The sequence below is a fragment of the Oncorhynchus masou genome, unplaced genomic scaffold (genome assembly GCF_036934945.1).
Source record: "Oncorhynchus masou masou isolate Uvic2021 unplaced genomic scaffold, UVic_Omas_1.1 unplaced_scaffold_2287, whole genome shotgun sequence".
NCBI classification, from domain to species: domain Eukaryota; kingdom Metazoa; phylum Chordata; class Actinopteri; order Salmoniformes; family Salmonidae; genus Oncorhynchus; species Oncorhynchus masou.
The window spans coordinates 20,001-38,845 of record NW_027008755.1 but is presented as its reverse complement, the minus strand read 5'-3'; the positions used below and the strand labels follow the sequence as shown (position 1 = coordinate 38,845).

Here is an 18,845-nt window from a genome sequence, read left to right as displayed (position 1 = left end):
GGTGGTTTCCCCCCCCCCCCCCCCCCGAGGTAGACATATACCAGAACCACCCTTGCCAATAGTAGCACAATGAGATTACAGGAACGAGCAGCGTTGCATCTCACAGAGCTCGGCTGTCTCAGACATTAGGGAAAGTCTAAGGAAAACTCTGTGTTGCTTGGTAACTGGCTGTACAGGATGTCCATCCACCTGTTTTCATCTCAGATAGACCCTGATGGTACAGTATCACTCTCTCCCTGTCTCTCTTTCTCTCTCCCTTTGTCTCTCTCTGTCTCCCTCTCTCTCCCTTTGTCTTTCTGTGTCTCTCTCTCACTCTGTCTCTCTCTGTCTCCCTCTCTCTCCCTTTGTCTTTCGGTGTCCCTCTCTCACTCTGTCTCTCTCAGTCTCCTTCTCTCTCCCTTTGTCTTTCTCTGTGTTCCTCTCTCTCCCTTTGTCTCTCTCTGTCTCCCTCTCTCTCCCTTTGTCTCTCTCTGTCTCCCTCTCTCTCCCTTTGTCTCTCTCTGTCTCCCTCTCTCTCCCTTTGTCTCTCTCTGTCTCCTTCTCTCTCCCTTTGTCTTTCTGTGTCCCTCTCTCACTCTGTCTCTCTCTGTCTCCTTCTCTCTCCCTTTGTCTTTCTCTGTGTCCCTCTCTCTCCCTTTGTCTCTCTCTGTCTCCCTCTCTCTCCCTTTGTCTTTCGGTGTCCCTCTCTCACTCTGTCTCTCTCAGTCTCCTTCTCTCTCCCTTTGTCTTTCTCTGTGTTCCTCTCTCTCCTTTGTCTCTCTCTGTCTCCCTCTCTCTCCCTTTGTCTCTCTCTGTCTCCCTCTCTCTCCCTTTGTCTCTCTCTGTCTCCCTCTCTCTCCCTTTGTCTCTCTCTGTCTCCTTCTCTCTCCCTTTGTCTTTCTGTGTCCCTCTCTCACTCTGTCTCTCTCTGTCTCCTTCTCTCTCCCTTTGTCTTTCTCTGTGTCCCTCTCTCTCCCTTTGTCTCTCTCTGTCTCCCTCTCTCTCCCTTTGTCTCTCTCTGTCTCCCTCACTCTCCCTTTGTCTTTCTGTGTCCCTCTCTCACTCTGTCTCCCTCTCTCTCCCTTTGTCTTTCTCTGTGTCCCTCTCTCTCCCTTTGTCTCTCTCTGTCTCCCTCTCTCTCCCTTTGTCTCTCTCTGTCTCCCTTTGTCTTTCTGTGTCCCTCTCTCACTCTGTCTCCTTCTCTCTCCCTTTGTCTTTCTCTGTATCCCTCTCTCTCCCTTTGTCTCTCTCTGTCTCCCTTTGTCTTTCTGTGTCCCTCTCTCACTCTGTCTCCCTCTCTCTCCCAGTCTCTTTCTCGCCCGCCCTTTCTCTCCCTCTCTCACCCTTTGCCTCTCTCTGTCTTCCTCTACAACGCTCCCTCTCTCTCGCCCTTTCTCTCCCTGTCACTTTCTCTCCTACCCTCTCACCCCCTCTCTCTCTCCCCCTCTCTCTGTCTCCCTCTCTCTCTATCTCCTCTCATCTCTCCCTCTCTCTCTCCATCTCTCACCCTCTCTCTGTCTCCCTCTACATCTCTCCCTCTCTCTCCTCCTCTCACATACTTAAACAAAATGTTTTATTTAACCAGGTAAGCCATTCACAACTGTGACCTGGCCAAGATAAAGCAAAGCAGCACGTACCACACACACACAAGTGGAACCTGAAGGATTCATTATTATAGTAAAAAATGGCAAGATGCTCATCATTATTGTCATCAGGATTTTTTTTTATTACAAAGTATCTAAAAACAGGCAACTGAGGTATATCTGTCTGTCCTACAGGTGGGATGGTTGTGTGTGTGTGTGTGTGTGTGTGTGTGTGTGTGTGTGTGTGTGTGTGTGTGTGTGTGTGTGTGTGTGTGTGTGTGTGTGTGTGTGTGTGTGTGTGTGTGTGTGTGTGTGTGTGTGTGTGAGGGGTAACATATACAGAGAAAGCAGTGTGAGTGGACATGGCAACACTTACAGGGGACATTTTGAGAAACAGTAATGTTTTGAGTCCCATGACACATTGTGGACTGAACCTAATTTTCCCATTCAAAGAAAATCAAAATGGATACAGTGACACCAACCAGATTTACAGGGGAAAAGATTCTATCTGCTTTCTTTTACAAAGGCATAAAAAACTAAAAATAAACACTTAGTAAATCTATATTTACAAGAAACCATACTAATGATGTAATCAACAGCGAAAACACATTTGATTGGTTTGCCGTGTCTGTGTGTTTGAGAGAAAGAGAGAGAAGAGAGAGCGAGAGAGAGAGGAGAGAGAGAGAAGAGAGAAAAGAAGAGGGAGGGAGGTGGGAGAGAGAGAGAAGAGAGAGAGAGAAGATAGATAAGAGAGAGACAGAGAAGAAAAAGAGATAAGAGAGAGAGGAGGGAGAGGTTATTCGTGGCACGCTTTTAAATCAGGAAAATATTATTTGAGATTGCTGGAAACCAGAGAGGCTCATATAGGGATTTGAAATTGGAAAACTTTAGCGTTAACCGTGTGTGTGTGTGTAAGAGTGAATGTGAATGAGATGAAAAGAGAGAGCGATAGAAAAAGAGAAATGGAGAGAATCAGAAGAGGGAGAAGAGATTGAGAGAGGAGAGATTAGAGAGACAGAAGAGAAGGGAGTAGAGAGAGAAGAGAGAGGAGAGAGTGAGAGAGAGGAGAGATGAGAGAGGAGAGATTGAGAGAGAGGAGAGATGAGAGAGGAGAGATTGAGAGAGAGGAGAGATGAGAGAGGAGAGATGAGAGCGAGAGAGAGAGGAGAGAGAAGAGAAGAGAGAAGAGAGAGAGATAAGATAGATAAGAGAGAGACAGAGAAGAAAAAGAGATAAGAGAGAGAGGAGGGAGAGGTTATTCATGGCACGCTTTTAAAGCAGGAAAATATTGTCTGAGAATGCTGGAAACCAGAGAGGCTCATATAGGGATTTGAAATTGGAAAACTTTGGCGTTAACAGTGTGTGTGGAGACTGATGAGGGGAGGACGGCTCATAGTAATGGCTGGAATGGAGTAAACACCCACCCACCCACCCACCAGTGGAGGCTGATGAGGGGAGGACGGCTCATAGTAATGGCTGGAATGGAGTAAACACCCACCCACCCACCCACCAGTGGAGACTGATGAGGGGAGGACGGCTCATAGTAATGGCTGGAATGGAGTAAACACCCACCCACCCACCCACCAGTGGAGACTGATGAGGGGAGGACGGCTCATAGTAATGGCTGGAATGGAGTCAATGGAATGGTACATGGTTTCCATGTGTTTGATACCATTCCATTGACTCCATTCCAGCAATTACTATGAGCCGTCCTCCCCTCATCAGCCTCCACTGGTGGGTGGTTGGGTGGGTGTGGTTTCACTACAAACCAGACTTCCTCTGCCCCCCACACACACAAAACAGCAGTAGCTCTATGGGTTATGTAAGGCTTCCTAAGCTTGTTGAAAAATGTAGCGGTCACACCCAGACAAAAAACACACATCAACACACACATAAACAAATACAAACACCCACACGCACAGAGAACACCAGAAGAGGTGGGATCTATCGGAGGACAGGCTCATTGTAACGGCTGGAACGGAGTCAATGGAATGGAGTCAATGGAACGGAGTCAATGGAACGGAGTCAATGGAACGGAGTCGATGGAACGGAGTCAATGGAACGGAGTCGATGGAACGGAGTCAATGGAACGGAGTCAATGGAACGGAGTCGATGGAACGGAGTCGATGGAACGGAGTCGATGGAACGGAGTCGATGGAACGGAGTCGATGGAACGGAGTCAATGGAACGGAGTCAAACGCTTTGTTTCCATGTGTTTGATACCATTCCATTGATTCCAGTCCAGCCATTACAATGAGCCCGTCCTCCTATATTCCCCATCACCAGCCTCTTTTGCTGAACACATGGTGAAGTTTAAATTAAGCTCACATTCTTACTTTAAAATAAAAAGATGAATGTGTTTGGTATATGTCAATTCCTGACCAGATAGGTCACCCAACTGATTCCCAAGGCAACAACTTCATTTTGGTTCAATGCTTGTAGACATAAACAGTTGGCACCCATTTTGAAGCTATTTTGACCTTATATACAGAACATTTATGCTATTCTAATTATACTCATTGGTGTATAGTCAGTCAAATAAAATGTTATTTTCTTAAATATACCATAAAATATAATCCCCCCAATAGAGGGGAGACTGTCGATCACTGTCAATGTATACTCATCTAGAACACATTGATATACTGTATACATTTTGGTTTATATATCGTGTAAAACAAATAACATTTTGGACGAACAAAGTGACAGTTTAGAATAATGGACATGGTTCAAAAGTCTGTCTGTGTCTGTCTGTCTGTCTGTCTGTCTGTCTGCCTGTCTGTCTGTCTGTCAAAAAAGAAGAATCCTGATTGAAATACAAAGGGAGAAATTTAATTGAAAAGTACATTTTCAACCCCCCCCCCAAAAAAAATATATATATATTGTGATTGGCGTGACTGTATTAAGTGGAAAGCGGTGACCTGGGTGATCAGGTGAAGAGCCTGGGAGCTGGATATGAACAGCCCTCTGTAGTCCCTTGAAGCTGGTTGTTCTGTACGATCAGTTTAGCAGTCCTGGTCCCACCCTGAAGTGAACTGGGGAACATCGACTATATCCCTGTCCCAGAATAGTGCTCTAACAGTCAGGTGGGAAAATGAGGTGATGAGGGGGAAGAGGACACAAGCCCACCTCTCACCCTCCACCAGCCTCAGGGCAAGGCCAGTGTCAGGACTACAGTATCACCAGACTTGACAAGTCTGGCCAGGCACCATGTAGCTGTTCTTGGGACAGTTGAAGGCCTTGGCAAACTCTGGGAAGTTCTGGAGGGACCCCAGAACCCTGAACAGGAAAAGGTCATTATTGGCGAGAACGACGAGGCAATCACCACAACTGGTGTCCCAGGTCTAAATCCAACACTCATTAAAATGAAATAAGGAAATCCAGAGACACTGAGGAACACAAACCATTAATATGGACAGAGATGGGGTGAGGGGAGGAGGAAGTGGCCCTGAGTTAATATGGACAGAGATGGGGTGAGGGGAAGAGGAAGTGGCCCTGGGTTAATATGGACAGAGATGGGGTGAGGGGAAGAGGAAGTGGCCCTGGGTTAATATGGACAGAGATGGAGTGAGGGGAAGAGGAAGTGGCCCTGGGTTAAAATGGACAGAGATGGAGTAGGGGGAGGAGGAAGTGGCCCTGAGTTAATATGGACAGAGATGGGGTGAGGGGAAGAGGAAGTGGCCCTGAGTTAATATGGACAGAGATGGAGTGAGGGGAAGAGGAAGTGGCCCTGGGTTAATATGGACAGAGATGGAGTGAGGGGAAGAGGAAGTGGCCCTGGGTTAATATGGACAGAGATGGAGTAGGGGGAGGAGGAAGTGGCCCTGAGTTAATATGGACAGAGATGGGGTGAGGGGAAGAGGAAGTGGCCCTGAGTTAATATGGACAGAGATGGAGTGAGGGGAAGAGGAAGTGGCCCTGGGTTAATATGGACAGAGATGGAGTAGGGGGAGGAGGAAGTGGCCCTGAGTTAATATGGACAGAGATGGGGTGAGGGGAAGAGGAAGTGGCCCTGAGTTAATATGGACAGAGATGGGGTGAGGGGAAGAGGAAGTGGCCCTGAGTTAATATGGACAGAGATGGGGTGAGGGGAAGAGGAAGTGGCCCTGAGTTAATATCAACAGAGATGGAGTGAGGGGAAGAGGAAGTGGCCCTGAGTTAATATGGACAGAGATGGAGTGAGGGGAAGAGGAAGTGGCCCTGAGTTAATATGGACAGAGATGGGGTGAGGGGAAGAGGAAGTGGCCCTGAATTAATATGGACAGAGATGGGGTGAGGGGAAGAGGAAGTGGCCCTGAGTTAATATGGACAGAGATGGGGTGAGGGGAAGAGGAAGTGGCCCTGAATTAATATGGACAGAGATGGAGTAGGGGAAGAGGAAGTGTCCCTGAATTAATATGGACAGAGATGGAGTGAGGGGAAGAGGAAGTGGTATTGAGTTAATATGGACAGAGATGGAGTGAGGGGAAGAGGAAGTGGCCCTGGGTTAATATGGACAGAGATGGGGTGAGGGGAAGAGGAAGTGGCCCTGAATTAATATCAACAGAGATGGGGTGAGGGGGAGAGGAAGTGTCCCTGAGTTAATATGGACAGAGATGGGGTGAGGGGAAGAGGAAGTGGCCCTGAATTAATATCAACAGAGGTGGGGTGAGGGGAAGAGGAAGTGGCCCTGAGTTAATATGGACAGAGATGGAGTGAGGGGAAGAGGAAGTGGCCCTGGGTTAATATGGACAGAGATGGGGTGAGGGGAAGAGGAAGTGGCCCTGAATTAATATCAACAGAGATGGGGTGAGGGGGAGAGGAAGTGTCCCTGAGTTAATATGGACAGAGATGGGGTGAGGGGAAGAGGAAGTGGCCCTGAGTTAATATGGACAGAGATGGAGTGAGGGGAAGAGGAAGTGGCCCTGAATTAATATCAACAGAGGTGGGGTGAGGGGAAGAGGAAGTGGCCCTGGGTTAATATGGACAGAGATGGGGTGAGGGGAAGAGGAAGTGGCCCTGGGTTAATATGGACAGAGATGGGGTGAGGGGAAGAGGAAGTGGCCCTGGGTTAGTATGGACAGAGATGGGGTGAGGGGAAGAGGAAGTGGCCCTGAATTAATATCAACAGAGATGGGGTGAGGGGGAGAGGAAGTGTCCCTGAGTTAATATGGACAGAGATGGAGTAAGGGGAAGAGGAAGTGTCCCCGAGTTAATATGGACAAGAGATGGGGTGAGGGGAAGAGGAAGTGGCCCTGAATTAATATCAACAGAGATGGAGTGAGGGGAAGAGGAAGTGGCCCTGAATTAATATCAACAGAGATGGAGTGAGGGGAAGACGAAGTGGCCCTGAGTTAATATGGACAGAGATGGAGTGAGGGGAAGAGGAAGTGGCATTGATTGATACAGGAGAGGAATGGAATGAAGAGAGAGATCGTACCTGAACTTCCCTGGACTGTGTACATCTACTTTGATGGAGTTGACAGCTTGTTCTGGTCGATGTGTTCCACACCACACCTGGAGGAGGAAGAGATGGGAGAGGCTGTGACATCCACCCATCCATTCATCCACCCATCCATCCATTCAATCATCCATCCACCCATTCATCCATTCATCCAACCAACCATCCATCCAATCATTCATCCACCCACCCACCCACCCACCCACCCACCCATCCATTCACCCACCCACCCATCCACCCACTCATCCACCCATTCACCCATCCATCCATCCACCCACCCATCCATACATCCATTCATTCACCCACCCACCCACCCACCCACCCACCAAACCACCCACCCACCCACCCACCCACCCATCCATCCATTCACCCATCCATTCATCCACCCATCCATTTATCCACCCACCCATCCATTCACCCACCAATGCATTCATCCACCCACCCATCCCATCAATCCAGTCATCCACCCATCCATCCATCCATCCATCCACCCATCCATTCATCCATCCATTCATTCACCCACCGATGCATTCATCCACCCACCCATCCCATCTGTCCATTCATCCATCCATCCATCCATTCATCCATCCAGCCATTCATTCACCCATCCATTCATCCAGTCTGACCTGGGCGAAGTTGACAAAGAAGAGTTGTTGATGGTTGAGGTTTATTCCAGGCAGGAGAGGCTCATTCCCATTCTTCTCCACATAGTTCAGGTATGCCTGAAATCATCACAACACCACTTCAAACCTCTCTGGCCTGAAATCATCACAACACCACTTCAAACCTCTCTGGCCTGAAATTATCACAACACCACTTCAAACCTCTCTGGCCTGAAATCATCACAACACCAGTCTTTAATACTTGACAATAGATAGATAGGTACTTGATTTAACACCAATCACATCAGATGGTCTCAGACTCTCCCACCTTCTTTGAAAAGGTATAAAGTAAACACAGGGCTCTCAGACTCTGTGAAGAAGTGTTGTCCTCATCCCTCCGTCATCACTTCGTCTTCCCTCTGGACACTAACCCGAGACGCCTGGTTGGCCAATCACATTGCTCATTACTCACACCATGCTCCGAGAGCATGTCTAATGGTTCAATCAGAGAGCTGGCAGGAGGACATAGTAATTAGTAATATTACTGGCAGATGGCAATTACCCACAAGTCCTTCCGATCTCATTTCATCTCACAACATGTCACTCAGACGTATATAGCTAATCATCAAATGCTAAAACAATGGAGATGCGAGGGAGAAATAGAGAAAATGTGTCACGCCCTGGTCTCTTTATATTGTGTTTGTCTTCATGTATTTGGTCAGGCCAGGGTGTGACATGGGTTTATTGTGGTGTGTTTCGTCTTGGGGGTATCTAGCAGAATCTATGGCTGCCTGAGGCAGTTCTCAATCAGAGTCAGGTGATTATTGTTGTCTCTGATTGGGAACCATATTTAGGCAGCCATATTCTTTGAGTGTTTCGTGGGTGATTGTTCCCGTCTCTGTGTTTGTAGTCACCAGATAGGCTGTATAGGTTTTCACGTTCCATTTGTTGTTTTGTATATTTAAGTTATTTCATGTCTAGTTCATTTTCATTAAAGAACATGAGTAACCACCACGCTGCATTTTGGTCCGCTTCTCCTTCAACAGACGAACGCCGTTACAAAATGGTGTAACAGATTACTGGAATCCATTTCCTTCCTGGGTTAAAGGACTCCGTCTTCATAATGTGTGTGCATCTTTTTTCAAGCTGTAAAATGTGTCTTTCTACAGTGGTCATTCGTACCTGGTAGGACTGACGGATGCCTCCGTTGTCTGCGATGTTCTCGCCCAGAGTGTTTTTCCCATTGAGCTGCTTACAGAAAACAAAAAGACAGATGAATATGGCCTGTAATTGAGTATTTCAGCAGTTCTCCATCCCAGGGAAACCATTTTCCACGCTGCGGGTAAATGAGAATAAAACAAAATGCTATTGTTCACGGCAACAAGTCAAGGGAGGACAGGAGATGAGCGTACGTAAAGAGACAGAGGGGTATAAATGTGAACCCTGCACTCATTTCCTGGAAAAGAAAGGAGAGAAAACAGATTCAATTAAGAAAAAAAGGGAGAGAGGCGAGAGTAAAACATACATTCAGTCCGTTGGCCAGGTCCCAGGAGAAGCTTCCATACTGGTCCACAATGCACTTGGACAGATTCACAAAGTTCTGGGTGGAGCTTGGCGTCCACCAGTCCTTCAGGTCACCATCTTTATCGTAGTTACGACCTGGCAACCGGACAAACAAACTGTTACGGACAGCTGACCAGCTTGTCCACGTGTCGTGAAACGACACTTTGAATTGGACTGTCCATTCTAACAAAGCCAATTCCGTGTGCAGAGTGTCTTACCGTTGTCATCGAACCCGTGTGTGATCTCATGTCCGATCACCATGCCGATACCGCCAAAGTTCAGGGACTTGGTCTGGCCCTTACCGAAGAACGGAGGCTGGAGGATGCCAGCTGGGAACACTGAGGAGGAGGAAGAAAGGATCTCACATCTTTCACCTTCAGAGTGATGGGAGAAGACAGTAGAATTGATGGGAGGACACAGTAGAGGTGATGGGAGGGAACAGTAGAGATGATTGGAGGTGACAGTACAGGTGACAGTAGAGATGATTGGAGGTGACAGTAGAGTTGACAGTAGAGATGATTGAAGTTGACAGTAGAGATGATTGGAGGTGACAGTACAGGTGACAGTAGAGATGATTGGAGGTGACAGTACAGGTGACAGTAGAGATGATTGGAGGTGACAGTACAGGTGACAGTAGAGATGATTGGAGGTTACAGTACAGGTGACAGTAGAGATGATTGGAGGTGACAGTAGAGGTGATTGGAGGTGACAGTAGAGGTGATTGGAGGAGACAGTACAGGTGACAGTAGAGATGATTGGAGGTGACAGTAGAGATGATTGGAGGTGACAGTAGAGGTGATTGGAGTTGACAGAAGAGATGATTGGAGGTGACAGAAGAGATGACAGTAGAGATTATTGGAAGTGACAGAAGAGATGACAGTAGAGGTGATTGAAGTTGACAGTAGAGATGACTGGAGATGACAGTACAGGTGACAGTAGAGATAATTGGAGATGACAGTACAGGTGACAGCAAAGATGATTGGAGGTGACAGTACAGGTGACAGTAGTGATGATCGGAGGTGTTAGTAGAGGTGACAGTAGAGATGATTGGAGGTGACAGTAGAGATGACAGTAGAGGAGACTGGAGGTGACAGTAGCGGTAATGGGAGATGACAAAAGAGATGACAGTAGAGGAGATTGGAGTTGACCTGTAGAGATGATTGGAGGTGACAGAAGAGATGACAGTAGAGGAGATTGGAGTTGACAGTAGAGGTGATTGGAGGTGACAGTAGAGGTGATTGAAGGTGACAGTAGAGGTGATTGGAGATGACAGAGGAGACGACAGTAGAGGTGATGGGAGGTGACTGTAGAGGTGACAGTAGAGATGATGGGAGGTGACTGTAGAGGTGACAGTAGAGGTGATTGGAGGAGACTGTAGAGGTGACAGTAGAGATGATTGGAGGTGACAGAAGAGATGACAGTAGAGGAGATTGAAGGTGACAGTAGAGGTGATTGAAGGTGACAGTAGAGGTGATTGGAGGAGACTGTAGAGGTGACAGTAGAGGTGATTGGAGGAGACTGTAGAGGTGACAGTAGAGATGATTGGAGGAGACTGTAGAGTTGACAGTAGAGGTGATTGGAGGACACTGTAGAGGTGACAGTAGAGGTGATTGGAGGAGAGTGTAGAGGTGACAGTAGAGAGGATTGGAGGTGACAGAAGAGATGACAGTAGAGGAGATTGGAGTTGACAGTAGAGGTGATTGGAGGTGACAGTAGAGGTGATTGAAGGTGACAGTAGAGGTGATTGAAGGTGACAGTAGAGGTGATTGGAGGAGACTGTAGTGGTGACAGTAGAGGTGATTGGAGGAGACTGTAGAGATGACAGTAGAGGTGATTGGTGGACATTGTAGGTGATTGGAGGTGACTGCAGAGGTGAAAGAAGAGGTGATTGGAGGACACTGTAGAGGTGACAGTAGAGGTGATTGGAGGACACTGTAGGTGATTGGAGTTGACAGTAGAGATGACAGTAGAGATGATTGGAGGAGACTGTAGAGGTGACAGTAGAGATGATTGGAGAAGACTGTAGAGGTGACAGTGGAGGTGATTGGAGGAGACTGTAGAGGTGATTGGAGGAGACTGTAGAGGTGACAGTAGAGATGATTGGAGGTGACAGAAGAGATGATTGGAGGAGTCTGTAGAGGTGATTGGAGGAGACTGTAGAGGTGACAGTGGAGGTGATTGGAGGAGACTGTAGAGGTGATTGGAGGAGACTGTAGAGGTGATTGGAGGAGACTGTAGAGGTGACAGTGGAGGTGATTGGAGGAGACTGTAGAGGTGATTGGAGGAGTCTGTAGAGGTGATTGGAGGAGACTGTAGAGGTGACAGTAGAGGTGATTGGAGGAGACTGTAGAGATGACAGTAGAGGTGATTGAAGGTGACAGTGGAGGTGAATGGAGGTGACAGAGGAGACAACAGTAGAGGTGATGGGAGGTGACTGTAGAGGTGACAGTAGAGGTGATTGGAGGAGACTGTAGAGGTGACAGTAGATGTGATTGGAGGAGACTGTAGAGGTGACTGTAGATGTGATTGGAGGAGACTGTAGAGGTGACAGTAGAGGTGATTGGAGGAGAATGTAGAGGTGACAGTAGAGGTGACTGGAGGAGACTGTAGAGGTGACAGTAGAGGTGATTGGAGGAGACTGTAGGTGATTGGAGGAGACTGTAGAGATGACAGTAGAGGTGATTGGAGGAGACTGTAGAGGTGACAGTAGAGGTGATTGGAGGAGACTGTAGAGATGACAGTAGAGGTGATTGAAGGTGACATAGGAGACGACAGTAGAGGTGATGGGAGGTGACTGTAGAGGTGACAGTAGAGGTGATTGGAGATGACTGTAGAGGTGATTGGAGGTGACTGTAGAGGTGATTGGAGGTGACTGTAGAGTTGATTGGAGATGACTGTAAAGGTGATTGGAGGTGACTGTAGAGGTGATTGGAGGAGACTGTAGAGTAGATTGGAGGAGACTGTAGAGGGGATTAGAGGAGACTGTAGAAGTGATTGGAGGAGACTGTAGATGTGATTGGAGGAGACTGTAGAGGGGATTAGAAGAGACTGTAGAAGTGATTGGAGGAGACTGTAGAGTAGATTGGAGGAGACTGTAGAGGGGATTAGAGGAGACTGTAGAAGTGATTGGAGGAGACTGTAGAGGTGACAGGAGAGTTGATTGGAGATGACTGTAGAGGTGATTGGAGGAGACTGTAGAGGTGATTGGAGGAGACTGTAGAGGTGATTGGAGGAGACTGTAGAGGTGATTGGAGGAGACTGTAGAAGTGATTGAAGGTTACAGTAGAGGTGATTGGAGGAGACTGTAGAGGTGATTGGAGGAGACTGTAGAAGTGATTGAAGGTTACAGTAGAGGGGATTAGAGGAGACTGTAGAAGTGATTGAAGGTTACAGTAGAGGTGACTGGAGGAGACTGTAGAGGTGATTGGAGGAGACTGTAGAAGGGATTAGAGGAGACTGTAGAAGTGATTGAAGGTTACAGTAGAGGTGATTGGAGGAGACTGTAGAGGGGATTGGAGGAGACTGTAGAGGGGATTAGAGGAGACTGTAGAAGTGATTGAAGGTTACAGTAGAGGTGACTGGAGGAGACTGTAGAGGGGATTGGAGGAGACTGTAGAAGGGATTAGAGGAGACTGTAGAAGTGATTGAAGGTTACAGTAGAGGTGACTGGAGGAGACTGTAGAGGGGATTGGAGGAGACTGTAGAGGGGATTAGAGGAGACTGTAGAAGTGATTGAAGGTTACAGTAGAGGTGACTCTGTTACCTATTTGGTTTTTGCTTGAGGAGTAGAAGGCGTTGACAACGGCGGCTCCTGTCACCCATCTAGGGATGAGGCACAGAAACGTTTCACAACAACATTGAATAGAGGAGTTGATAATTCATCAGAAGTTAATCACTACTGTAATATCAGTGCTGTGGCTGCTATGTTAGCCAGCGTGGACAATGGGTTTTGGAAAGGGAGGATCTTACTCTTCCTTGTTAACTTTGACCCGTAGCTTCCTCAGACGCTTCTTCTGTACGAAGTCCAGGTTCTGGAGGATGTTCTCAAAGTACTCCTCTGCACTGTAGCTCAACTAACACCAACACACACAACACACACACACACCAGGTATGATAGTTTGAACCCTGTGTCCACTGTATCACGTCAACTGACAAAATGATTATGTTCTTTCACCTTTCAACACTCACATTTTTATACTCGTTGTTCAGGTAAGTGTCATTCTTGATGTCGTCGGAGTAGCCAATCCGCTCACGGATAGCTTGTGCCTACAGAACATTTGAAGAGTTTGAGGGGAGTAACAAGTGGTGTAAAGTACTAAAGTAAAAATACTTTAAAGTATTTTTGGGATATCTGTACTTTATTTTACTATTTATATTTTTGACAACTTAAACTTTTACATCACTACATTCCTAAAGAAAATAATGTACTTTTTACTACATACATTTTCCCTGACACCAAAAAGTACTTGTGACATTTTGACAAGAAAATGGTCTAATTCACACACTTATTAAGAGAACATCTCTGGTCCTCCCTACTGCCTCTGATCTGGAGGACTCACTAAACAGAGAACATCCCTGGTCATCCCTACTGCCTCTGATCTGGAGGACTCACTAAACAGAGAACATCCCTGGTCATCCCTACTGCCTCTGATCTGGAGGACTCACTAAACAGAGAACATCCCTGGTCATCTACTGCCTCTGATCTGGAGGACTCACTAAACAGAGAACATCCCTGGTCATCCCTACTGCCTCTGATCTGGAGGACTCACTAAACAGAGAACATCCCTGGTCATCCCTACTGCCTCTGATCTGGAGGACTCACTAAACAGAGAACATCCCTGGTCATCCCTACTGCCTCTGATCTGGAGGACTCACTAAACAGAGAACATCCCTGGTCATTCCTACTGCCTCTGATCTGGAGGACTCACTAAACAGAGAACATCCCTACTGCCTCTGACCTGGAGGACTCACTAAACAGAGAACATCCCTACTGCCTCTGATCTGGAGGACTCACTAAACAGAGAACATCCCTGGTCATCCCTACTGCCTTTGATCTGGAGGACTCACTAAACAGAGAACATCCCTGGTCATCCCTACTGCCTCTGATCTGGAGGACTCACTAAACAGAGAACATCCCTGGTCATTCCTACTGCCTCTGATCTGGAGGACTCACTAAACAGAGAACATCGCTACAGCCTCTGACCTGGAGGACTCACTAAACAGAGAACATCCCTACTGCCTCTGATCTGGAGGACTCACTAAACAGAGAACATCCCTGGTCATCCCTACTGCCTCTGATCTGGAGGACTCACTAACCAGAGAACATCCCTACTGCCTCTGATCTGGAGGACTCACTAACCAGAGAACATCCCTGGCCATCCCTACTGCCTCTGATCTGGTGGACTCACTAAACAGAGAACATCCCTACAGCCTTTGATCTGGAGGACTCACTAAACAGAGAACATCCCTACAGCCTTTGATCTGGAGGACTCACTAAACAGAGAACATCCCTACTGCCTCTGATCTGGAGGACTCACTAAACAGAGAACATCCCTACAGCCTTTGATCTGGAGGACTCACTAAACAGAGAACATCCCTACTGCCTCTGATCTGGAGGACTCACTAAACAGAGAACATCCCTGGTCATCCCTACTGCCTCTGATCTGGTGGACTCACTAAACAGAGAACATCCCTGGTCATCCCTACTGCCTCTGATCTGGAGGACTCACTAAACAGAGAACATCCGTACTGCCTCTGATCTGGAGGACTCACTAAACAGAGAACATCCCTGGTCATCCCTACTGCCTTTGATCTGGAGGACTCACTAAACAGAGAACATCCGTACTGCCTCTGATCTGGAGGACTCACTAAACAGAGAACATCCCTGGTCATCCCTACTGCCTCTGATCTGGAGGACTCACTAAACAGAGAACGTCTCTGGTCATCCCTACTGCCTCTGATCTGGAGGACTCACTAAACAGAGAACATCCCTGGTCTTCCCTACTGCCTCTGATCTGGAGGACTCACTAACCAGAGAACATCCCTACTGCCTCTGATCTGGAGGACTCACTAAACAGAGAACATCCCCACTGCCTCTGATCTGGAGGACTCACTAAACAGAGAACATCACTGGTCATCCCTACAGCCTTTGATCTGGCGGAAACACAAATGTTTCATTTGTAAATTATAACTGTGTGTTGGAGTGTCCCTGGCTATCTGTCCAAGAAAATTGTGCGGTACAAGAAATTTGAAATGGTTTATACTTTTGATAATTAAGTAAATTTAAAACCGTTTTTGTTTTTACTTTTACTCAAGTAGTATTTTACTGGGTGACTTTCACTTCTACTCAAGTATGACATTTGAGTACTTTTTCCACCACTGGGAATAACAAAACAGAATGTATGAATAGAGCTTGTGATTATAACACTTGACAGAGGTAAAACAGAGACAGGTAAAACAGGGACAGGTAAAACAGATACAGGTAAAACAGAGACAGGTAAAACAGAGACAAGTAAAACAGAGGCAGGTAAAACAGGGACAGGTAAAACAGAGACAGGTAAAACAGGGACAGGTAAAACAGGGACAGGTAAAACAGAGACAGGTAAAACAGAGACAGGTAAAACAGATACAGGTAAAACAGAGACAGGTAAAACAGAGACAGGTAAAACAGGGACAGGTAAAACAGGGACAGGTAAAACAGAGACAGGTAAAACAGAGACAGGTAAAACAGGGACAGGTAAAAAAGGGACAGGTAAAACAGAGACAGAGACAGAGACAGGTAAAACAGAGGCAGGTAAAACAGAGACAGGTAAAACAGAGACAGGTAAAACAGAGGCAGGTAAAACAGAGGCAGGTAAAACAGAGACAGGTAAAACAGATACAGGTAAAACAGGGGCAGGTAAAACAGAAACAGGTCAAACAGAGACAGGTCAAACAGAGACAGGTCAAACAGAGACAGGTCAAACAGAAACAGGTAAAACAGAGACAGGTAAAACAGAGACAAGTAAAACAGAGACAGGTAAAACAGAGACAGGTAAAACAGGGACAGGTAAAACAGGGACAGGTAAAACAGGGACAGGTAAAACAGAGACAGGTAAAACAGAGACAGGTAAAACAGAGACAGGTAAAACAGAGACAGGTAAAACAGAGGCAGGTAAAACAGGGACAGGTAAAACAGGGACAGGTAAAACAGAGACAGGTAAAACAGAGACAGGTAAAACAGGGACAGGTAAAACAGGGACAGGTAAAACAGAGACAGAGACAGGTAAAACAGAGGCAGGTAAAACAGAGACAGGTAAAACAGAGGCAGGTAAAACAGAGGCAGGTAAAACAGAGACAGGTAAAACAGATACAGGTAAAACAGGGGCAGGTAAAACAGAAACAGGTCAAACAGAGACAGGTCAAACAGAGACAGGTCAAACAGGGACAGGTAAAACAGGGACAGGTAAAACAGAGACAGGTAAAACAGAGACAGGTAAAACAGATACAGGTAAAACAGAGACAGGTAAAACAGAGACAGGTAAAACAGAGGCAGGTAAAACAGAGACAGGTAAAACAGGGACAGGTAAAACAGGGACAGGTAAAACAGAGACAGGTAAAACAGAGACAGGTAAAACAGATACAGGTAAAACAGAGACAGGTAAAACAGAGACAGGTAAAACAGAGGCAGGTAAAACAGGGACAGGTAAAACAGGGACAGGTAAAACAGAGACAGGTAAAACAGAGACAGGTAAAACAGGGACAGGTAAAAAAGGGACAGGTAAAACAGAGACAGAGACAGAGACAGGTAAAACAGAGGCAGGTAAAACAGAGACAGGTAAAACAGAGACAGGTAAAACAGAGGCAGGTAAAACAGAGGCAGGTAAAACAGAGACAGGTAAAACAGATACAGGTAAAACAGGGGCAGGTAAAACAGAAACAGGTCAAACAGAGACAGGTCAAACAGAGACAGGTCAAACAGAGACAGGTCAAACAGAAACAGGTAAAACAGAGACAGGTAAAACAGAGACAAGTAAAACAGAGACAGGTAAAACAGAGACAGGTAAAACAGGGACAGGTAAAACAGGGACAGGTAAAACAGGGACAGGTAAAACAGAGACAGGTAAAACAGAGACAGGTAAAACAGAGACAGGTAAAACAGAGACAGGTAAAACAGAGGCAGGTAAAACAGGGACAGGTAAAACAGGGACAGGTAAAACAGAGACAGGTAAAACAGAGACAGGTAAAACAGGGACAGGTAAAACAGGGACAGGTAAAACAGAGACAGAGACAGAGACAGGTAAAACAGAGGCAGGTAAAACAGAGACAGGTAAAACAGAGGCAGGTAAAACAGAGGCAGGTAAAACAGAGACAGGTAAAACAGATACAGGTAAAACAGGGGCAGGTCAAACAGAGACATGTCAAACAGAGACAGGTCAAACAGAGACAGGTCAAACAGAGACAGGTCAAACAGAAACAGGTAAAACAGAGACAGGTAAAACAGAGACAAGTAAAACAGAGACAGGTAAAACAGAGACAGGTAAAACAGGGACAGGTAAAACAGGGACAGGTAAAACAGGGACAGGTAAAACAGAGACAGGTAAAACAGAGACAGGTAAAACAGAGACAGGTAAAACAGAGGCAGGTAAAACAGGGACAGGTAAAACAGAGACAGGTAAAACAGAGACAGGTAAAACAGGGACAGGTAAAACAGGGACAGGTAAAACAGGGACAGGTAAAACAGAGACAGAGACAGAGGCAGGTAAAACAGAGACAGGTAAAACAGAGGCAGGTAAAACAGAGGCAGGTAAAACAGAGGCAGGTAAAACAGAGACAGGTAAAACAGATACAGGTAAAACAGGGGCAGGTAAAACAGAAACAGGTCAAACAGAGACAGGTCAAACAGAGACAGGTCAAACAGAGACAGGTCAAACAGAAACAGGTAAAACAGAGACAGGTAAAACAGAGACAGGTAAAACAGAGACAGAGACAGGTAAAACAGAGACAGAGACAGGACAAACAGAGACAGGTAAAACAGAGACAGAGACAGGTAAAACAGGGTCAGGTAAAACAGAGACAGGTAAAACAGAGGCAGGTAAAACAGAGACAGGTAAAACAGAGACAGGTAAAACAGAGACAGGTAAAACAGAGACAGAGGCAGGTAAAACAGAGACAGGTAAAACAGAGACAGGTAAAACAGAGACAGAGACAGGTAAAACAGAGACAGGTAAAACAGAGACAGGTAAAACAGAGACAGGTAAAACAGAGACAGGTAAAACAGAGACAGAGACAGGTCAAACAGAGACAGGTAAAACAGAGACAAGTAAAACAGAGACAGAGACAGGTAAAACAGAGACAGGTAAAACAGAGACAGGTAAAACAGAGACAGAGACAGGTAAAACAGAGACAAGTAAATCAGAGACAGAGACAGGTAAAACAAAGACAGGTAAAACAGAGGCAGGTAAAACAGAGGCAGGTAAAACAGAGGCAGGTAAAACAGAGACAGGTAAAACAGGGACAGGTAAAACAGGGACAGGTAAAACAGAGACAGAGACAGGTAAAACAGAGGCAGGTAAAACAGAGGCAGGTAAAACAGAGACAGGTAAACAGAGACAGAGACAGGTAAAACAGAGACAGGTAAAACAGAGACAGGTAAAACAGGGTCAGGTAAAACAGAGACAGGTAAAACAGAGACAGGTAAAA

At 46.4% G+C, this 18,845-nt stretch overlaps 1 protein-coding gene across 1 annotated transcript in view; it reads right to left on the bottom strand.

Annotated features, from left to right (window-relative positions):
* Positions 1–3,274: 3,274 nt before the first annotated feature.
* Positions 3,275–18,845, bottom strand: part of LOC135533242 (neprilysin-like) — a gene marked incomplete at its 5' end in the record, with an annotated part of 34,929 nt that continues 19,358 nt past the window's right edge. The window contains 9 exons of the mRNA XM_064960650.1: positions 3,275–4,838; positions 6,979–7,055; positions 7,626–7,721; positions 8,784–8,849; positions 9,127–9,260; positions 9,383–9,502; positions 12,928–12,986; positions 13,134–13,237; positions 13,353–13,430. Of these exons, the coding sequence (XP_064816722.1) occupies positions 4,739–4,838; positions 6,979–7,055; positions 7,626–7,721; positions 8,784–8,849; positions 9,127–9,260; positions 9,383–9,502; positions 12,928–12,986; positions 13,134–13,237; positions 13,353–13,430 (834 nt within the window). The remainder of the gene's footprint in view (positions 4,839–6,978; positions 7,056–7,625; positions 7,722–8,783; positions 8,850–9,126; positions 9,261–9,382; positions 9,503–12,927; positions 12,987–13,133; positions 13,238–13,352; positions 13,431–18,845) is intronic.